The sequence below is a fragment of the Crocodylus porosus genome, unplaced genomic scaffold (genome assembly GCF_001723895.1).
Source record: "Crocodylus porosus isolate Cpor-Errol unplaced genomic scaffold, CroPor_comp1, whole genome shotgun sequence".
Taxonomy (NCBI): domain Eukaryota; kingdom Metazoa; phylum Chordata; order Crocodylia; family Crocodylidae; genus Crocodylus; species Crocodylus porosus.
In genome coordinates, this window is record NW_017728919.1 from 2,087,804 (window position 1) to 2,110,460 (window position 22,657).

General features: G+C 46.2%; 1 protein-coding gene across 2 annotated transcripts in view; it reads right to left on the bottom strand.

Annotated features, from left to right (window-relative positions):
• Nucleotides 1-2,876: 2,876 nt before the first annotated feature.
• KLHL26 (kelch like family member 26) overlaps nucleotides 2,877-22,657 on the bottom strand; it is a 21,808-nt gene continuing 2,027 nt past the window's right edge. The window contains exons 2-3 of one of the 2 annotated variants that reach the window (XM_019538353.1): nucleotides 10,297-10,479; nucleotides 2,877-6,641 (exon numbers count right to left, since the gene is read on the bottom strand). In XM_019538353.1, the coding sequence (XP_019393898.1) occupies nucleotides 5,060-6,641; nucleotides 10,297-10,479 (1,765 nt within the window). In that variant the 3' untranslated portion in view covers nucleotides 2,877-5,059. The remainder of the gene's footprint in view (nucleotides 6,642-10,296; nucleotides 10,480-22,657) is intronic. The other variant, XM_019538354.1, reaches the window with a different exon arrangement.

Genomic DNA, 22,657 nt, shown 5'->3' on the forward strand with positions numbered 1-22,657 from the left:
AATGCTCTCTGCGCTGCCCCAGGCCATGTTCCATGGCAGAGACCCCAGCAGAGCATGGTAAAATGTTCGAGGTTTGAGTGGTCGTGAATCTAGAATTGCAATGGGCTCATAAATAAAAGGTCCAGACCTCACTGCAGAACGCTGCAGAGCCAAAACAATCCACAAAGCACCAGACTTTGCCCTAGTGAGACTCGGTTATTAGTCTGGGATGAAAAACAGAAAATTTGGGGGTCTGCTGTGTGAATGCTGCGCGCACGTGCAGCACTGCTTAAAATGCAGAGCGCGACTCGGCATTCTCCACAACAGATGGAATTTTGGAGGCTTGGGGGTTTTTTTCATTAAAAAACCAAGTCCCAGGTGGAGACCTTGCAGGTCAAATTTCTTCCCAAAGCAAAGGTCAATAGCAGAGTTACAAATGCCTGGGATGGGATCAAGGATGATGGAGCATTCCAGTGAATGTGACAGACTGCTCCCTCACCCACCTGAACACCATGAGAGGGGCCCAGCGCAGCCACTGCTTTATTAAATCATGCTGGCTTCTCCCTCTCCTTGCAGCACCTGCAGTGAATCTCTGTCAAGTCACACAAATGACAGGGAGGGCTATTGTAACTGGCCAAGTTTTGCAAATTAAAACTTGTAATGCCAGATAGAAAAAAAAAAAAAGACGGAGGATCAAACCAGGAGGTGCATTGCAAACCATACTGAGTTCATTTATTTTGATGAGAGTTGCTTGGTTCCAACTGCCAGAGTGCTTCCTGGCACACTAGAACACTTTCTGTTGTACAATTTGATTTAAAAATACAGATAATGTTTTAGTAATTTAGGGCCTCACCACAGGTATTTTCTCTCCATGATGTGCTGCAGAGTGGCAGTCAGCAGAGGTGCTGTTGCTAGAGCCCAATACAGCACAGAGGGTGCTGCCTAGCAAGGTGTTCTCAACCAGTGGTTCTCAACCTTTTTGGACTCAAGGCACCCCTTGGACAATGCCAGCTCTCAGGTTTCACTCGATTTTTGATTACAGGAAAAAAACAGTCATTCTTGTCGCAGAGAACTCAAAAAACACCCAACAGGCTAGAAGGCTTTTAACAGCCTGGATTCCTATTTGAAATCTCTGGGTTTATCTCGTGAGTCATGTTTGCACACCTAACTGCGCCAATATTGTGTGGCACTCTGGGGCACCCCTGAAATGAGCTCAAGGCACCTTGGTTGAGAATCACTGCAGCAGAGAATCCAGAACTGCAACATCCTCGGTTTACTGACTTCCAGGGTGTGCTGCAGTGCTCATTTTCCTCCACCCCTGGAAGAGGGGTAGGTGGATGGAACTGGTCAATGCACCAGGGTGGGAGTGTCTGAGAACATTTGCTGTGGGTTGCATGGACAGAGGCAAATGTATTTTGTCATGTTAAGTCATTGGCAGCGTGCTCAGTGCTAGTGGAAGGTACTCCATCCCACTCTAAAATCAGAGCGTGCACAGTATCCCACTATTCAATCCTGGAGGACTGCAGCAAGAGCCTTGGGAAATATGTCTGAGGATAGGCTTGCTGGTTCCCAGAGGATTAACTAACTTCTATTGCAGGGAGAAACGGAGGCAAGATTTCCCAGCAGACAGAGCTCTGGGGGAGTGTTAAATGACAAGGCTGCAGGCAGAAGATAGTCCTGAGCACTGGACACTCTGTACACTGTCAGGCACTCTTAATTTTTCTTCCTTTATAGCTTCAAGTACATTTTCAGGCCCATAAAATGTCAGAGAGGATGGGGGCCATTATCTGGGCACAGACAGGAGACTCTGAAGGGACACATGCACTCTGCACAAATACCTAGAACTAATGACGCTTTGCTTTTACCACTCCCCATCTGTTCCAATGTATTTTAACAAGCTCCTAGTCAGGCTTGCCCCTATGTTTACTGCTGCTTTGAGCCACAAATGACTGGGAGTACAATCAAACACTTATTTGGCTTTGTTCTTCTGAGCGGGGAGAGGCTCCCAGGCCAATGACTTTTTGTACAGGGCATCTCACCGAGCACAGCCCACCAGACAAACAGCCGACAACTGAGTTCTGAAGTAAAGAGCAAAGCCAGTCCTTTTGTTTTACCTGGCCCACCAAAAATCAGCATGCACAGCATCATCCAGACGAGCTCCACAGGCTGGTATCAAACAGGAGATTGTTCCCAGCACAGTCCCAAAGCAAGCCAGGCCTGGGGCAGAGGGGAAGGAACGTGCTTCCACAAAAGATCAGGCCTCCTCCAAATACCTAAATGGTCTAAAATCAGGTTTATCAGAGAACAGACTCCTAACTTACATCAATGTTCCTGCTGAGCCCTCCTGTGAGTCAAAGTGCTAAACTGGGAAAACAAAGCAGCATCACTGCAGGTCAGATCCTGCATTCGTTCAAGTTGCTGCCATACAGCAAAAGAATCCAGTTTATTCTCAGGGCAACACAGAGGTTACATACGTAAGAGCTCTAAGGCATCACTATGCATTTCACTGGAGTGGAATCACTTTTAGTGTGCAGCTTACGTACCAACAGTATCGCAAACGTCTTACTCCATTTCCTTTCAGTTAAAAACATCCAGAACTTTTACATTTGACTTTATGAAAAATATTTTATTTCTATAAAAGAATATTTCATTATAGCACTGCTCTGCCACGAGTCTCCAGCCCAGGACTCCAGAAACCCACCCTTGCCTCTGCTCTATCAGGTTGGGGAAGGAGTCCACTTACCAGGCTAGTTTGGTCCAGTTACCAGGCTATAGCAGGTTTTTGTAATAAGTGTCCATTCTGGAAGGATGCATGTGTGGACTCCACCCTTTATAAAACCATCCTTCCAGGAATTCATTCTTCTTTTTGTTGTAGTTTTTTTAAACAAGGTGAACTATTTTTTGCAATTATAAAGTCTATTTTTCTTCTGCTCCCTCAACAATTCAGCACACCATCTTGGAAGATTGAGAGGAACAAATAAATCAAGTCCTTTACCAACAGACTCTCACTGCACCCACCATGTGAGCAATCCAGTTTACTTATTGTAGGGCCTGTGAATACTGGGTCTGTGCAGCTTGGCAAGCCAGGAGAGGTCAGGTCCCAAACTGCATTACTGGCAAAGAAAACATTCTGATTTGAAAGTTTAAACAAAAATAAGGAAAAGCAATCCAGTGGTTCTTTCACACAAACATAGATGCATTTTGCAAACAGATAAGGAAGAAAGGGCAGGTTCCCTTTGGGGTTTAGAAACCTAAGAGAGTGTCTTAAACATGGGCAGAGCAGGCTAATGAAAAGGGATTCCATGATTTTGTTACTTTCTGGCTCCTAATGGATTACATCTGTTTCCATTTACATTTTGTCCCTTATTTGATAAGCCTTTTTTTTGCAGTGTTTCTAGGGCACTAGCATCAATGTCAGCACAAACGGGTGCAGCGTTGTTAACTGCTGCAGAGCCAGAAAGCAGAGCTTACACATTGATTTTGGCATCTTGCAGCAAAATGGGGGCTTTATCTTTAATCGTTTCCTGGCAAGCCAGGGCAGGGTGATACAGTAACATTGGCACAAAATCATTTCAACATGTCAAGTTTGGGGCTTTACCAGGGAGCATGCACCCTTATTTGTATCGCATCCAAAATAATTTAACTCTCAAAGAACAATGATCTTCAAGAGAACTTGAGGTATGAAGCTCATGCTTTGAACAGGTCTGAGCAATGATACATTAGCAAAACAGGCATTGTATACTGCCGCTGAAAGTATGGTCCAGCATTTATATAATACCAGAACCCACCTGCTTCCTCCAAAGGTCGCATCTCCTGTACAGAAAGAATCCAAACCCCTTGGAACAAAATGCCCAGTAAAAGGAGAGGTTTCCAGTGTACTCTCTGGTCAAACTGTTTCGAAGACAGAAATGGGTGGAGAAGGAGGGGGCGACACACACATTCTAGAAGTAGCATTCTGTGTGCAAAAAGCCCCATGCATTTCACAAAAAGCAAAGCGCTTTCACAATGGATCTCTTGTTAACAAACAAAACAGCTGAGGGTAACAAAACTTGCCATTTCACTGATTTCTGTGGCAGTGAGATCCCAAGTTTATTTCTAAGTTAAGAAGGAACCTTGGAGCTTTTGGATAAGCAGCATTCCACCTCTTTGGTTGTATTAAAAAGAAGTTTGGAAGAACACATGTAAGTGAAGGGATTTGAAAGACACAGCCAATGGCGTCCTAAAATGCAGTCCCTACGTGCCCTTGGCCTATATCAGAGTGCAAGCACAGCTGAACAGCTGCAGGATTCTTATTGCTGTTGAAGTCAAATGCGTATTGGCAATTAAGAAAATCATACCCTTTTACATACAGCTTCCATACTAAGCTGCCAGAGTGTTTTGTCGTGCAATGCACATTTGAGGGCCCCAATAAAATAGGCACGTTTTGACTAGAATATTAAATGATCTGTGGGGATGAGAAGGGGAGGGTCCATTCATCTGTAACGTAAGGGGAAGAGGAAAGAAGTGACACAAACTCTTGGAAGGCAGAGAGAATTTACCCTCTAATGGATAAAGAAAAGAAGCAAGAATGCTTTCAGAATCCAAGCACCTCAACTCTCCTAGTTCCTAGCATCCCCTTATTGCTTCCAGAGGTCAGTATGTTATAAAGATTTTGGTTTTGTTCTATGAAACAACACAACAAAACACACAGTGATGAGTTTTTGCAGCAGAAGACACTTCGGAAGGTCACCTCTGGACATTTAAACATACCACTGTACCTTAGCAAGTACTCCTGAGCGGTCAGTGTTTGTAATGCAAAACGTTGTTAAAAAGAAGGGGAGAAACGCCCTCTTCCCCCCCAGAATGAGACAGCACGTGTTGCTGCAGCAACTGTTAAGTCTAACTGGCTGACAAGTGCTCCTGATGGAATGTGCTGCCAGACTGCTAGACGAGAGGAAGGTGGAAGGGAATGCAAGCTATTTTCCTCCTTCCCTCACCCACAAAATGCACATTATTTGCAAACAACCACAAAGGAATAACACAGTGTCCTGACAACATGCAACACAGAAGGCGATTTTGTGGGGGGCACAGCCACGCATGGCTACCTCTGGGTCGTCACTTGTGGCAGTATTACTGGACCACATGCTATGCCAGCAAAAGACTCAGGGAAATGCAGGTCCCTTTCCCATTCATCAGTCTCTGTGTTATACACTTGCACAATGCTCGTGACATTGTTGAGATGCCAGTTGTAGCCTCCCACGATGTAGATCTTCTTTTCTAACAAGCAGCAACCTGCCTCTGACTGGCCTGCCCGCATCGGGCTCACAGTTGTCCACTGGTCCGTGTCAGGCACGTAGTATTCCACAGCTAAGACATCAAAACAGCGGTCGACGTGGTCCATGCGGCCTCCCAGAGCATAAATCCTGCTGTTTGTACTGACCATGGCATGGAGGACTCTAGGCTCGTTCATTGGAGTTTTAAACTCCCACTGATCAACCGCCGGGTCATAACAGTGCAAGGCTTTTTTGTCTTCCACAGATATCCCGTACCCCCCTGAGATGTACAGCTTGCCTCCCACCGTGGCCCCAGCATGCCCCCACGTCCTGCGCTTGAGGGAGCACACGTATGTCCACTCGTTGTTTTTGGGGCAATACTTCTCAACAGAGGCCAAGCTCCCTGACCGGTTCCTGCCCCCCGTGGCATACACCAGGCCATGCAAGACGTTCAGCTGGAACTGTATCCTGCTCTCCTGCATGGCCTGGATACGCAGCCACTGGTTTAAGTGAGGGTCATAGCGGTAGCAGATATCAACGGCCCCCTCGCCGCTCCGGTACTGCAGATGCTGCCCTCCCACCACGTAGACAAAATTATCCAGCACAGCCACGCAGGAATGGCTGCTGCCCACTTCCATCTCAGTCAGCTCCTTGAACTGGCGCATGCTGGTGTCCGGCAAATAGTACACTTTGCAGCTCACCGTCCGGTCATTGTCTGTGTAAGGGGTACCACCGAAGGTGATGAGGGACAGGACATCCGACCGAATGGTGGTCCTAGGGGACTGCATCTCATGCTGGCGGAAGGGCAGGATCTGATAGTTGAAAGCCTCCAGCAAATACTGCCGACACAGGACATCTTCCACCATGATGTCCAGGGTCTGGACGCTGTCTACCAGCTCGGAGGATTTCATGAGCGGGAAGCGAATGTGGCAGAGCACCTGGCTGGCACTGGCACGACGGGATGGGTCGTATTGCAGCCAGCGGACAGCAGCACGGAAGAGATCTATTTCGCTGCAGCTCTTCAGCTTGTTGCTCTGCAGGAAGAAGACGAGGCGCTCTAGCGGCAGGTGGAGGAAGTCCTCTTCCTCCGAAATCTGGAGGAAGTGCCTGAAGGTGAAAGCGTCCACCGACTCCTTCAAGGACGCAAGGCTGAAGGTAGTGGCCATCTGCCCAATATTAAGACATGTCTCAACACTCATAGCAGACTTCAGGAACTCCTCACAGAGCTCCACTACAGGCACCATCTGGAGGAAGACTGCAGCTCCCAGCACATCCTGAATGCAATCCAGATCAAGAGTCACTTCAGCACTGTAAGCAAAGTCTATTATGTGTTTCAGTCCCTTTGCAGATACACCTTTCAGTTCAATCACATCTTGGTTGGCTTCTCTCATCCCGCCGGTGAACATTGCCCTGAAGGTCAAGAACACAGAAGAGGTTTTTTCCCCCCAGTCATGTACAAAGCAATGCATCACCCACTTTAACATTTTTTTGGTTAGGGGAAGGGAGAAATCAAAGTAAGGCATTTTTAAAGAACCAACAGCAGAGAGAGACAGAAGCAGTGCTCACATGATGAGCTAACAATGAAGTGGTTCAGTTATATAAAAAAAAAAATGATGGCCCAATCCTGCCATCTTTGACATCCTTCTGAGTAGAGCTAGTCCCCAGCAGGACACTGTCACTTCACGAAATAGGTCCCTTAGGGAGGCAGAGGTACAAACCATCCCTCCACATATCTCTTTGTCTGAGAGTCTTCAGCAAAAAAAAAAAAAAAGTAACAAAGACACCCAAACTGAGCCTCAGAAGCAACATCTGTGCCTTTAAAAAGATTCACACCCCTAACAGACCTGCAAAAACCAAGCAGTGAGCACACACCAATAGTCTTGGTATTACGTATACACAGGGAGCGTGTGAGCTGATGCCAAGCACACGTGTTTCTAAAGGCACTGCTATTTGGAAGTTCACTGCTTCTTGGAGTTTGCATACTGCCACCCCTTTCATACATGGATCTATTGTGTGCTTGTTACGAAATGGCTTTAGGATTCTTTGTGGCCAGCAGCAAGGGAAAGCCACTGAGGATCGACGCTTCACTTTAAAATTCCTTGTGGTAACCTTACAGATAACTACAGGGAGCAATGCTGGACTCTCATGGAGGCACCCCCAGGAAGCTAATGCCCACCAGCATCTGGCCTCATGGCTAGATTTCACGCCAAAAGTGGGTAGATGTCATCCCAAAGAGGGCATCCATTGCCAAGACTTGGTCCCTAACAGAGACATCAGGATAGGACCATCAGTGCCTTTATTGGAAGGAATCCAGAACTAAGGCACAGACATTTGCTCCAACTACACACCTCTCTGCAAGCCAACGTGACTGCCTGGATATTTTTTGGAGCTTTGTTCCCCTCTCCTGAACACATGAGTTGCGACATCCTCAAAACACCTCTGTTATATTGCATCATGACAGCAGGGGGCTAGGAGGCAATTAAAAAACAGTATCTGGTTACAGCACAGCTGTGAGCACATCAGTTGACCAGGCCATGCAGAGCTTAGCCCTGGATCACCTCATCAGGAGGTTTCTAAACTCCACAGGATGTGCGTACTGAGCCGAGTGCTGCAGAAAACCTAACTGCTCTTCCATGGCAACACCGTTTCCCAGACACGGTCTGTGGGCGTAACAGGGGCAGACCTAGTGTGCCCTTGGCAATGCACGCTAAGGGTTGCACAGGCTGCTAGACTCTCAGACCACTTGAGTGTGCTTCTACCCAGACGCAACTTACCCCAAATCCAAGGGTGTGCTGAGTAAGGAACCAAAGGCTGAATAATTAGAAAGAACTAGGAATCTGCATGCGACTCCCCTCAGACGTAGGGCCCCCTCAACTTTATCCTCCTGTTTGTAGGGGGAGTTCCACCACTCAGCCGGATTTGTACCTCGTCTAAGGTGCAGGGCAGCTGGGGCCACCACAGGAAGCTGCACCGGCTTGGAGAAACAATAACACTAAGACACCAGGGGAAGGAAGGATGGTCCCCAGCTGCCCCACAACTACCTGGCAGTTTGGAGGAGTAAGACTCTCTGGAGCGACTGTCAGACACATTCATCAATGAACTTTGCTCTTATGTTAAAACCCCCTAACAGGAGGTCAGGGCAGCCTGGAGTGAGGGAAACTGATTTAATTCCTTCAGGGAATTAGGCTCAGAAGTAAAGAAATGGCTTTGGAAATCCAACAGAAGGGGAACTGAGATTCTTCTGCCCAAGCTGTGCCAGAGGGTTAGTACTTGGACAAAGGAAGAGCTCTAGGATGTGAGCAGTGAGAGAGCTGGGTAGAAAACTGACTTTCCACAGCCCACTGACCAGGAACGCTGCTAATTGACTTGGTTTGTCCATACAGCAGATGGGGGCGTTCAACTACAATCCCGGCGAGTCTCCCACCTTTCACAGCAGCAGGATGCTTCTGATCCCTCCTCCCCGGGGAGAGGTAGACAAGTGTATGTATGCATTATGTGGAGCGAGGCTGAATGAGAATAAGGGAGCAGGCAGACAGAAACTGTCACATAATGCAATTCCTTTAAAAGGTGTTACAGTTCTGAACTACTGATTACATAAAAGCAGTGAAAAGGCATTAATTGCTTCTCCCCCTTTTCCAAATAAAAAGTGTTCTAAAAGGCTGGATTCCTCTGCCATTGTTCCCCCGGACAGCGCTACTTAACACATGCGAGTTAGAAAAGGAACTGACGAGGCAATTATGGCTCGACAGAGAAAAGGCTACAAGCAGCAGCGCCGCTCCCAGCGTTTATGAATACAAATGGCACTATTAGCATTTGGTGGAAGATCATCTCCATCGTTAATCGGCCGCCGATTAGGGAGTGTAATAAACCTTGAGGGCTCACATTACTTAAAAATAAATAAATAACCCAAGAAGCCCCAGCCCCTGAATCAGCTCAGAAAACATGTGCCAGGCAGCCATTACCAGAGCAGCTGCAAAACGCAGGGCAAAAGGACCAAAGCAACTTGCCAGCACACAACACACTACATGCTCTTGACCGCCCTGGATTGCCAGCTCATCCTCTTAGGCCACAGAGTAGCTCACACTTTCAGGCATGGCAGGTTCCACCTTCCCAGCCCTTGCTACCTTCAGCTCAGGTGCAAAGGTTGCTCCACCAGCACGCCAACCAGCCCAAAACTCATTCAGCACACATATGGTTCAAAATACCCACTACCCTTCTGCCTGCATGACCTGTTATGACTGAAACAGCTGGCCTCTGGCTCCAGAGGAAATCCTTACCCCCACTGCACTTCACAGTATTGAAAATGGATGATTAACAACAACTTGACCAAGAGGCAGGTGGGCTCAGTGGTTAGATGCTAGTTTAAGACTGAACACCCAGGTTCAGTTCTCTGCTTTGCAACAGACTCGCTCCACATGATCCCAGGGCAGGTCTTCTGACCTTGGTGCCACAGCTCCCCATTTGCACCAAGGGGCAACTGAACCATCCTACCTCATGAGGGACCAGGGGTGCACATGCACACCAGGCTGAGAGGGACTCTGACACTCAGGGATCGGGGGCTACAAGCTAGATACAGAAAGGAACTCTGAAGACTCCAAGGAACAAAGACTAACACTTGCATTTCTGCTACTGAACTCCACCTTTTGAGCTGTTCTGTTGCGGCCACACATCCAGCTCAGGACTTATTTCAGTGCCACCCCATGCTGCTTCTTCACCAGCTGGAAAAGCCACTGGTCAGTGGGCCACGGCCTATTTCCCTCCCCAAAGGCAACAACTGTTGCTGCTGCAGCCCAGGAAAGGAAGGCACAACTAGAACTGGAACTCAAGCCTCTGCCCAACTACCACAGGGGACCGGCCTTGACAGGCCCTCAGAGGGACAGATTCCAGTGCCCGTATCCAAGAGAGAGAGATGCTCACTCGACAAGGGATGGGAGCACGGTGTCACCAAGGGTACTGGCATCCTGCCTGTGACATTTGGAGCCAGCACCTCCCCCAACTTCCCCAGCTCAAGAGGGAAAAGGCAAAGGCAGAGACGCCTGGGTCTGCTTCCCTAACGAATTCTCACCTGAAGTAGTCGCTGCAGGCAGCCAAGACAACTTTATGAACCTGAAACACTTCATTATTTATAGTGAGGATGACATCAAGCAGTTGAGCCTGAGCTCGGAGCGAGGCCAGTCCCTGCAGCAGAGTGATGCTGTGGCCAGGAGCAGAGAACGTGCATTTCAGGGCGCTGTTCTTGTCAGCCATGCTAAAAACAGAACAAGAGAAACAGACTGGTTTTTAAATTAAACAAAAACGTGTGACGCACCTGGGGAATTCTGTGCTGGGGAAGATGCTGTAACGCGGAGCTGTTCGAAAGCAATCACGCTGGGTTCTCAGGCTCAAATGCAGCACAGAACGTTGCGACGTCAGTCACGGAGCTGTAATCCCCCCCTCCCCCCAAAACAGCTTTCCCAATTTCTAAATTACATTTTCACGTGACTGACAACAGGCTGTCAGCTGTGGATTACGGGGGGCTGCTCCACACAAGGAAAGCAACAGTCAAAACTTCAGCAAACAGGGCCAAACACGGGGAGGAAATGGCCGGGGCATGAAAATTAATCTAGAGTAAGAGAGGACGTGACTTTAAAGCCAATTAAACATTCTAGAAGAAGAGTATCCATATCTGGAGTTAGGCCAAAATAGTTCATCAGGAATAGCTCTTCAGGAGTAACTCCACATGAAGACAAACCTGTGGTTTTAGCGCACACACTATGGTAAAACAACTGCTGTTTACATGTATGGGGTAACATGCAAAAGGATCCAACAGTAAAGAATCCTTTAGATAAAACAAATCTCACAGCATGAAGAGGGGTGCCCAGTTTTCTGGGCTGACTGAAAAGTACCACCACAGCATTTTTACAAAACCAGAACACTGACGTCAGAAGCCTTCGGTCCAGATGAGACGATACAAACCACAGGAAACAGAATAGGAGACTACCAAGAAACCCCGGGCGGGGAGCACAGGAACATGCAGAGTGTTGCATGTGAGCACTGCAGCTACTGAAAAGGGATTTGTGATAAAAAGCAGGTTTGGCTCAAAGTGATCTCTGTGTCGTACCACAGGGCACAAATTGACTGTGCTAAACACGTCAACAGCACGTCAACGGTGTGTTATGCTGTATAGCCTTGCTTTACACGTACTGGACGCCACTAGAAACGAAGAGGAGGAGGAGGAGGGACAGCAGCTGATGCCAGAGACGCCACAAAATGCAAAAGGAAGGCCTGAACACCTGACAGTGCCTTTGCCAGGCAGTCTGTGTCTTGCTTAAGATCTGCATATACTGCACACTAAACACAAGAGTCGCCCTCTCTCTCAAAAGCACGCTCTGAATTGCAGAGTAAAGGGCCTTGGGCACACAGTGCTGATAAACAGTTCATCCCCTTTGGAAACTGCTCCTTTTACAGCAGACAGGTCTGGAGCGTTTCTGGGATTATCCGTCTTCACCTTCGTAGATGGACAGCATGACAGTCCCCCCCCAGTAAACAGGAGACCTCTGCAGCCAAGAAAACAAGTTGAGGTTTGTTTATTTTTCCATCAAGGGCTGAACAGAGTAACTCCGCAGCATGTCAAGTCCTCACTGGTCCATGCAGCAAGGTGAAGTGCTTCTCTGTACGAAGGAGGCAGAACACTTTATCTTTTATAAACAGTAAAAAATAAAAAGCCACCTTCACATAAACACCACCCCCTCTCTCAATCCAGAATGCTTCCACAGCCCAAAGTGCTTTATGAACCAACTTCAGGCAGACTCAAACCTGCTTGCAAGATCGGGGCCTTTCACACAGTTATACCTGTAAATCATAAACCAGTTCTGTTACTCTCCTTCCCCTTCCCCTTCAGCATCTTTTTAGCCTCCATGCATACAGCTGCAGAAGACCAGCACGGTTTCGGTCTCCAGGGGCTGCCCATGCTTCTGGCCAGTGCTCTCAGCAGCCCAGTGATAGCATGCATGGCATCTGGTGAAAGGGACTGGCTGACTCTGGGGCTCGAAAGGGACAGACCGCTTTTCATTCCTGCACTGCTGGTCTGAAGCCAGGCTGAAGGAGACTGAAAGGAACCCTCATGTGAGAACTGCTTTGAACCCCACATGAAAGGAATTGGATAGGCCTGGATACGGTGCACATCACAAAAGGTCAATTGCTGTTACTGGTTTATCTATACTGGGCCAGCGCATCATACCTGAAAACTTGCCAGCATCCTAACTGACACAATGTTTAATACAGTTTTCCCTTTGTGTGGGCAAGGATAGTCATGTTTAAAGACACGTTAGCTGGCTGTCATTAACCGTAGGAGATCAGCATTCATCACTGCATTTTCCCAGCAGGGACAAGGTCACTGAAGCTAAATGGTAGTCTAAGCCTTGTCCCTAGACAGGACACCAAGCAGCACTGTTATCCCAGTATAACTCCACATCTGGCAAAATTCCCTAGAATAAAGTCATTTTTTTTCCCAGAATAACAATTCTGCTTTGTGAACTGAGTGAAATAAAGACATCTTTGTGACTTGGACTTTGAGGGATTTCGAGTTTGAACTACAGAGAATATGGCAATCACTGGGCTGACCTTAGCATCAGCTGAAGCAAGAAACTACATCATTTCCCTGGCCACTTTTCCTCTTCTCTTCCCACCACTACATGTGATCTGAGATGGATTCCAAACAGAGGAACAAAATTAAACATGCAACTAATTAATCATTGTCACTACATTTACACTGATTATTAAAGAACATCAAAGCTGGAATTAAAGGCTTAACAAGTGTCAGTTCGTGTTTCAGCATATACTGTCAACCCAGCAGGCCTAGCTACAGTTATACCAGCCTGGATCAAAAATTCCAGCAACTGCATCAAGAAAAAGACTTTTAGGAGACTTTGTGTTCAGCCTCCTGGTACTCTCCTTCTGCAACAAGCTGTCTGGGCAAGGACTAGCTATGCCACCAGCAAGCCCCTGCACCCTAAATCAGCATCTTATCCAGATTTACTCCCCACTCCACACAAGTGATGCCTGATATCTTTTCATATAGAAGAAATGCAAGGTGGTTGTTGAGTTTCTTGTTCAGGGTAAATTTCTAACAGCTGCCGCCCCCGAGACAGACAAGCTTGTGAAGGCGCAACACACCTGGGTGAGGTGCAAAGAGCAGAAGGAGCAAAGATACAACGGGTGCTTGTTTCCATGCATGAAACATGCAGTGTCCCAACTTTTTGACCACGATTTCTGGCTCCTGAGCATCTGTAGGGCACTGCAAGCTCCGAGCCCTCCAAAAAAGTTTTGGTGAAGAAAACGTCACGCCAAGAGATGAACTATGCAGTGGCACACATGGTCAGAATACAAAGGGCTTTCTTGTGGAATATTTGAAAAGCAGCATTATAGATATTTTGCTAATGCAGCTTGTTTAATGCCTTCTGTTTCATGCCTATGCAAAAACACACTCAGATTCCAATTTCTAAACTACAATTAAAACACTTAAAATCAAAACAAAAGTCAAACTCCCTCAGATAAGTCAGTGGTAGCCATGGTTACCATAATATTTTGGATCCTTAGGCTTTATACCACACGCCCAAACGATAAAGTCGTTGGGTTCTCAGCACCTCGCAATGACAAATGCTACATTAGAGCAATAAGGCTAAATGCATTACTGAAGAGTTTGCTGTTTCAAGGAATCATATCAATATATTTTTGACTTCCAGATGATATTTCTATGTCCGCCTTCTTTCCCTTCTCCTTCACGAGGCACCAAAACACATTACAGGGCTTGTTCACCGCCAAACTTACAAGGCTTGGAATTGGGGTGGGAAGGAATATTAGTGGCAAATAATATTCCTTCCCACCAAACCACGACTTTTAAAAATACCTGCCCCGTTAACCTACTTACACTCCCATCATTGGTGCCCCCCTCAGAAACAACTTTCACCACTTCAGGGTCCAACTTAACAACAGAAAGCACTCAGCCATCAGCAGCCAATAAAATATTAACACAGGAAGTGGGATGGGGAAAAGCACAACCCCCCGCCCCCCAGGAAGGAACATAAGTAACATCATTTCACTCTCACATCTTTTCTCCCTCTTCCATCTTCCCCTTTCATCGCCTTTGCCTACCCAAGACACCCAAGTTCTTTATCTTTGTTAACTGATAAATCCGAGGAAAAAGCCTGTGGCTGATGTCTTAGACCAAGTGTCAAAAGCAACAGTTGTTTTGGGATACTGAAGCTGTGATACTTGAAACGAGCCTGAATTTCAGGGGGACCAGCACTTTCTGAAAGCTCAGGCTCTGTTGGGATGACCGAAGCTGGTCCGCCAAACTTATTAGCTGCTTTTGAAAGGCCTTGCTCTGCCTTTTTACATTTCGAGTCCCAGAGCTTCGGCAAATCTGTCTTTTGGAGCAGGAAGAGGAATTCACTTTTGTTATTCTTATTAAAAAAAAACTGCTTTCACACACTTTATTTCAAATAAAATGTACTGATTTTTATTTGTACTGCAGCGGTATTTAAAAGCCTCAGTCTGCTGAAACCCCATCAGAGCAGGGGTTGTTAAAAAAGCACTCAGAGTAGTAGACGTGACAAAGAAAGGATGGGAGGAAAAGGCCATCACTGTCACTATTTTACAGATGGCAAACTGAGGTCCACATAGATTATATGGACTTGCCCTAGGTCACACACTGTATGTGGCAGAAGCCTCGTTTCCTGAGTTCCTGTCGTAAGTACACGTCTGGATCCTAAGAACAAACCAGCCATGCATTTCGGCACACACTTCAGCATGTGTTTATGTCTCACCAAAATCCTTGAGACCCAGCACAAAAAATTTAAATGTTTTCCTAACTCAGAGCCTGACGCTTTGCTAGTTCACAGCTGGAGCCCAGGAGATCCCTGATTGTCAAAGGTAAGGGAAAAACTCCAAGAAGCCAAGTCTTTTCATTCCATTTTCAAAAGTTATTTTTCACCTCCTGGGAGCTCCCGGACACATTTCTAAATTGCTTTGTTTTCTGTTCTTTTAGAAAAGAAGCTGGACTCGTGCCGGATTCCAGCACACACGGATATATTCTGCCACTGGATTTCAATCAGTAGATTGTTCTCAAGCCAAAGGCGTAGGATTCTGGTTTCTGTTAAAAGCCGTAATCACACTGGAAGCTGGTCCAAAGTTGATTGGCCCACAAAAAAAAGCCAAAAAGTGGAGATGAAATATTTGAACAAGCTCAGCTCGATGCCACTTCTGGTCTCCATATGAGAGACTGGTCAGTACATGCTGTACCCTGGATGCACTGGGAGAGCAACAGGATTTGGGAGAAATGGTGCTGCTGATGTGCCAGCTTCATCCCTGTGCCAGTGCAAGGACAGCTTGGAAAACACAGCTTTGGGGCATAGAAAAAACAGGCCAAGGGAGGCCCTGGCCCTACCCCAAACCATCCTCTGGCCCTTCCATGCCCTCCACCTCCCACTCACAGCTGCAGTACGGACAACTTGGAGGTGGCAGAAGAGCCGCTGAGCCCGGGTGGCCCCTATGCTTAAGGTACAGCCCTTGGTGTGGCAATGCCGTGACTAGCATGAAGGGGGGGCAGGCCAACCATGAAGACAGTCCGATGGGAAAGAACAGGACCTTTATGGTTCTATTCATGCTACGTGCTTGCAGCCAGGGGTTCTGCAAAGATGCTTAAAAAAATAATGGCTGATAAAGATGACATTACAAGCAGGCCGAAATTTAATCCTGCCTGGCCGCCAGAAAGAACAAATACAAAATTATTCTAAGCCAACACGTTATTTGGCAGCTCCAGAGAGCTTCAAAACATAAAAATCTGGCTGGACAGGCCAAACACGGGGACCACAAGAAAAATGGAAATGCCTCAGCCAATGCAAATGACTATATGGGGAAGTCTGACAAAATACACACCCCATGTTCCTCGCATATGTGAGGAAACGTGTGCGGTTGATGGATACACAAATGACTTCTCCTGTAATCATGGCCTTAATTCTCCTGATCTGTCTCTAAACTAAAAGCAAACTAGACACTAGTTTAAACCACACCAAAGAAATCTGACCAAAACGACAAAAACAGGATCCTTTTTCATAATGATAATCTTTTATCTGCATCCTGGTGGCTCCCGGGGGTCCCACAACAGGACGCATGGTGCTTTTTTATTTTTAATCTAGCATTTGTTTATTTTCATGCCTAATGAGAAGCCAGCTGAATACAAACATCATATGATCAGACACGTTTCCACATGGCTGTGCAAAAGCCGAGAGGCACCTAGTGGTGCCAAGCAGCACAGCATGCAAGAGGGACACGAAGCCACGGTTTTGCTATTCAGTGCGGTGATCTATCTGTATCCCAAACATACATTAACGACTTGGGTTTTTTCTCCTGTTGCTCCTTGCAATTGTTCTAGTTCAAAGTTACATGCTCACGTGTTAACAACAGAACAGCACACAATGGGATATCCTCCCTGAATCCACGATGCCCATTGATCTCTCCTTCAATTCCACTCAGATTTGCTCACCTACCAGGAATCAGGGACGGCCAGTATGAGTCAGTTGGAAACAGCTCATTTTATTTCTTAAAAAGCCCACTGATAGTCCTACACTTATAGTTCCTTCCAGTTGTGTAAACGATCCTTCTCAGTCTATCTAATGCAAGTGAGGGATACGATCACATGGATCTCTTCCCTCCTGTCCTTATTTATATCAATGAATCTTCCGAAGTTAACATTATTTGGAATCGGTGAATCGTGAAGCAGCTTCCAATGTAACCAGCCAATAGTACTTTAAATTACCCTCATCCTCCTTTCCCCAACTCCCCCGCTTGGGGCACGGACTTACAATATGCTACCACCAGCCTAGTTATCAACACTGGTTTTATGAACCAACATAAATCCCACCTGGATCCAGAACAGACAGATGCCCCATCATCCTGAAGAAGCAGCCCCAGGAGGTAGTTTTACAAAGCCTCTCCTACATAACTTGTTGCACTGAGCAAAGCACTACTCCAGGGTAATTGTGGATACACTGCACAGTGTATTTTTACTGGGGTTTTTGCCTGGGGTAACTCTACACCAAGTCTAATAATTTACTCCAGGGTAGAGCTATATGCTGATGTAAACAAGAAAACTTAAAAAAAAAAAGCCAGCAACCGTACTAGTTTAAAACACTGCTCCTCAAAAAAACACTGAAGAAGTCTGATTCTGTACTGCTGGTAAACAGCTGCATGGGCCCTTGCCATTGTAATGCAGACCTAAATACCATACAGTCAAATCCTTTTAATAGCACTCCTGCAGATAGCTCGTATCCCCCATTACTTAGGCCCCCGTACATACCCTCAGGGGAAGGGGTACCCTTCATAAGCTCCCCGGCATTTTACAGTTTCTTGGCCAAGACACAAACTGGGTTCTACACTCAATGCGTGAAATCCCATCCACTCTGCACTAACGATTCAGGGCAGCATAAGGCTTACATAAGCCCCGGCCTAATGGTTTTCTTCATTTTTTTATTCTTCTTCTATGGAAGTTCATTAATTTTAGCTCATACAAATCAAAAATAGAAAGAGGTCTCTCAGGCCCTCCAGCCTACTGCCCTGCCAATGCCCGCCTGGTTCCTTACAATGCACTAAAAGTGAAGCATTACTTATAGAGGAGAACATGAGCCTTTATAGCGCTACTGAAGTTTGCTTTTAGACTAAATAATCTAAAACCTCAGGCTCAAAAGCCTTTGGAAGCTGGAAAGAAAAAAAAATGATCATTTTTACAGCAACTCAATTAAAGCATAAACATTTATATCAGTGTATACTTCATGTCTACCAGATGTGGCAGCTAAATGTGTTGTAATATTTCCTCATAGCAAATATATATGATACAACACTATGCAAAATTGAATTTTTTAATAGTTCCTAGGGAAAAAAAAAATTAACCAGACTCTGCAGTAAAGGTATAAAGGTATATTAGGTTACAGCAATATAAAAACAGTCCAAACTTCCCAACTCAGCCCATAGTTTTCCACTCATAGCAGTTTCCCCATCCCTTCCATCCATTTGCTCTCTCTTCCCCCAACTTCTGTCCCTTAGAAGGAAGAGAAAAAAAATCCAACTTCCTTCTCTTGATGTGAAATAAGACACATGCAGGTTTTAGACCGGAGAGAAGTGCAGGTCCTCCCACATACATTCATCCTGTTCTTGGCAGGTGGAGCTTCTGCCAGCAGAGTCACCAGAGTGGATTACTGTAGGATGGGACTGAGTTTAAAAAATGTTTACACAGCCTAGTTATCTTGCTTCCTTTCACAGATTCTACTGAATGTGAGTGAGCACAGCCTTTCCTGGTGTCTTGCTTAGCAATCGCTATAATCAATTCCCACTCATCTCCCCAGTCCCGGATCTTGGCATGGCCCTTCCTCTTCAGTGCTGCACGAGGCGCTCACACCCCCCCTCCCCTAAAACATGTGCACATCAGAGTCCTCCTCCTCAGAGGGGACACCAGCTGAGCTCCATTGCCTCTTCTGTACACACTTTTTCCTGTACTGGAACGTCTTTCTTTAGGATCACTACTACACATCATACTCCAAATACAGTAATTTATATATCCTGGAACTGTCCTTCCACCAGACACAGAGGACTCCAGGTAACAAGCAGCTATTTTGCTTTTCATGAAATCCTAACTGCATGAAAAAGAAATCTTAATGAAATCTTAAAGTGCAAGATCTGAGGGAGGCCAAAGTTATTCGATGTTTGCTGCAGCCTTTTGCAGAATAAAATAAAAGGTAGCTGAGGGGCCCTGAACAGAAACCCCACATCCTTGTGTCATACTGGGATTTTTACTATGCAAAACCCAAGCAAATTCAAGGTTATAACAATTGCTCCAGCCATGCTGCCTAGCTGCCCAAGAATTGTAACACAGACTATGCAAAATTATATGCCTTACTCCGTGACTAAATAGGCTAAATGGCAGACAAATGAATGTTCTTGTTTGCAAGAGACTAGTTTAATTTTTTTAAGCAATTAGCATTAACAGTGTGGTAGCAGTTCCTCAGCCAGAAATTCTGTCTGTGCTGTTTGGACAATATACCACAGAAAGGCCACTTATATGGGTAATTGCAACAAGACTGTTTTCATCTAATGCAGAGAATAAACACTGAATAGGTGCAACAAGCTAGTGTAAAGGTATATAGAAACAGGTCATACAGACCCGCTGGCTGCCCGGGGTGCCCTACACCCACTGGACAGGATCCTATCACCCCTCTCACCACAACAGGAAATTCCTGAACTCTCGAACAGGCCCATCTCCACGTAAGACACTGAAGGCCAATCAGAAATCAGGTATTGCCTAGCCTGCAAGAGACCTTCATTTCAAACCAAACAACATACAACAATGCTGGAGTACGTTCCCCACAGACAAGAAAACTACCTGCTGAAACACCATTCTGGATGGCTGCTTATGTCTCCATGAGTCCTCCAGATGCTGTGCAGACAATAAAAGGAGTGTAGGTTGTAGCCATGTTGGGCTAAAGACATGGATCTTTGGGTGAATCTGATCTCTTTTATTAGACCAAATAAATAGCTGGAAAAAGTGCAGAAAATAACCAACTTTCCCAATGCCTGCTTGCGACAGGTTAGTATTACTGTTCCTGTTCTACAAGGACCGGAGCCAAATGGCATGTCCAAGGCTAGAATAGCAAGTCAATAGTAAGGCTCAGGCTAGAATCCAGAGAGGCCTCTTCTCCAACACCATGAGATTTGTGTCCATAGGTATGCAAAGAGATATTGGCTAGCTTTAGAGGAGGCATTTATCCTCAAGGGAAGGGATGACAGCACTGCTAGCACGCAAAGGAACACCGGGTTCTTGACATCTGGTAGCTCTAAGGAAAAAATTTTAAAAAATCAGCACTCCCCACCACATCTTGGTCAACGCTGCTTTTGGGACAAGTCAGAATAAATGGCTAGCTGGCACCTTAAACACAGCAGAACCTGGAAGTCCTCCCTACAAACTCCCGACACCAAACTACAATGCACAAACAGTCTTTGTCAACATCTAAACAAGTGTTTTATTTTGTCATCTTCATGGAAACATTTACATTTTGTGGAATCCCTTATTGTCCTGCTTACCACCTCACCAACACAAGGGCTTTAATAAATAAATAAAAACAAAAACAAAACCCCCATACACACAAATAATCCAACCACCTTCTGAACATAAAAGAATAAGCATTTAGGCCTCATCTTTACCAGGAAACGTAACCGTGTTTAACTTTAACAAGCAATGTGAACAGGTGCATGAACCAAGACAAGAACAGGCTGCATTCTTCTACGTGTCAGCAAGCTACCACTAAATCTTCAGGGATGTGGGGAAAGAAGCTGAATGCAACTTCTCTGGACCTGAAGTGACAAGTCCATCAGGGCCATCTTTTGGGGCCCCTAACCAAATCTACTCTTAAGACCTGTATTTAAATGCCATTACCTTTCCAAATGCAGGAAAACCAAAACTTGCTACAAAGCTGAGGCGTGTTAATTAAAAACAATTAAATAAACTTCCGCCGTCAGTTCAGTCTCACACGCACACCTCACAAATGTTATTTATGTAACGATAGGGGAAAGAGAGAGAGAGAATGCTCCAGGATTCTCAGTCCACCCACCGCCACAAATACCCTGTATTACAGCCAACTCTTTCTACGGAGGGAGGCCTGGATAAAAACTCTCCAAATACCATCAACATTGCTCTTGGCATCAGCCAAAGGAAGCTGCTAGACAGTAACAGAAGTTTGTTGGGGTTGTTTTCTACGGGGTTTATTTTTAAATACAAATATAGGGCAGAGCATGGAGTTCCATCTTGCCTTCATTCCCTAGCTCCTCATTAGGAGATTCTGCTTGCTTGCATTCGTTTCAGCTAGTCATACAGTCCCCATTGCCATAGTTGCTGAGCGTCTCGCAGTGTTGCATATAGTACCTTTCCAAGGGCACATAAATTACAAAAGGCCCATTATGTCCAGGGGGATGAGGCAGAGAGAGTTTAAGTGACTTGTCCAGGACTGCACTGGGTCTGTGACAGAAGTGGGGACAAAGCCCAGGCTGAGTCTCAGGCTAGCAACTTAACAGCTTGCCCAACACCCACACACCCTTTACTTGTATTACCCAAGTGCCTAGGAACCCAGTCACAAACCAGAGCCCTGCAAACCACGGAACAGCCTCCATTCTGTCATTTGAACCCACAAGCACCAGATTTTATTGTTAATTCCCATTTCTCACCTTTCTGGTGAGGCGTGCACACCAGGCCCACATCCTCCCCCTGCCTGGCAGGGAGAAGCAGCTTGTCACTGCAAGCGGAGGTTAGCACTGCCAGCACAATCAGCCTCACCTGAATTTGCCCCCGTGTCACGTGGGACACACCGCCCCAACTCCCTCATCTGTAAACATGGGATAGCAGCATTGTTCCTCTGTCCTGCAGGCACAGATGTCATGGAATAGCCAGTTAGTTTGCCACTGGAAAAAGAGCCTCCAATGTGAAGCGCAGCAGGTATTTTGCTAGTCCAGGTCCGCATGCGGAAGTGCAGCAGGTAAAACAGGTGTGTAGCTTCTCACAAGCTTCTTATACCAAAAAACACCCCACTTTAAACAAAACTCATCCCAACAAAAATGCCCCTCTGCTGGTTTAGAGGAACTAGCACTAACTGCACGGGACTGTTTTTGCTGAGAGAAGCTGCCTCCATGGAGTCAGGACAGCGACAGAGGTAAGGCAAAGCCAGCAATGCTCTTCTAGAAGAGAGTAGAGTGTAACTCATTTCATTTACCCTGTAGAGACAGTCCTGGAGCAGAGATTGTGCTGGCCAACCCTTGGGTGCATCAGCCGGTGCACCTGCACCCCCTCCTTTATTCCTGATCCACCCAAAGTTGGTCCACTAGTCCACTGACTCAGTGGCTCATTAGAATTTGCTTGTTTCCTTCCAAACTCTTTGTTCCATGAGTGTTAATGACTCTCTTTCCTTTTAAATGGTTTTTAATAGTTCCACTCCCCTCCTTACTTCTGCAGTGCTGCTGTCTGTTAGCTGCTTCTAGCCATATAGTTCCCATTGCACAGCCCTGCTGACTGTTAGGTTGTTGTTTTGTTTTGTTTTTTACTCCAGCTAAAAACTTTAACTCAGGTGTGGCAACCACTTTCCACGAGGCACTGAAGGCACCATCTAGATGCTCGAGGAGGCTTGATTTTGTTTTATGATTCTGGAAAAGATGCACGTTCACCTAGAATGACTCTAAGACGAATGAAACCACATCTCGTGCATGATCAGAGGTCAGGAAAACAGATCTTATGATGACAGGCTGAGAGCCACGGGACTCTTTAGCCTGGAAAAGCACAGGCTCAGGGGTGATCTGATGGCCACCTATAAGTTTATCAGGGGTGACCACCAGGATCTGGGGGAACATCTGTT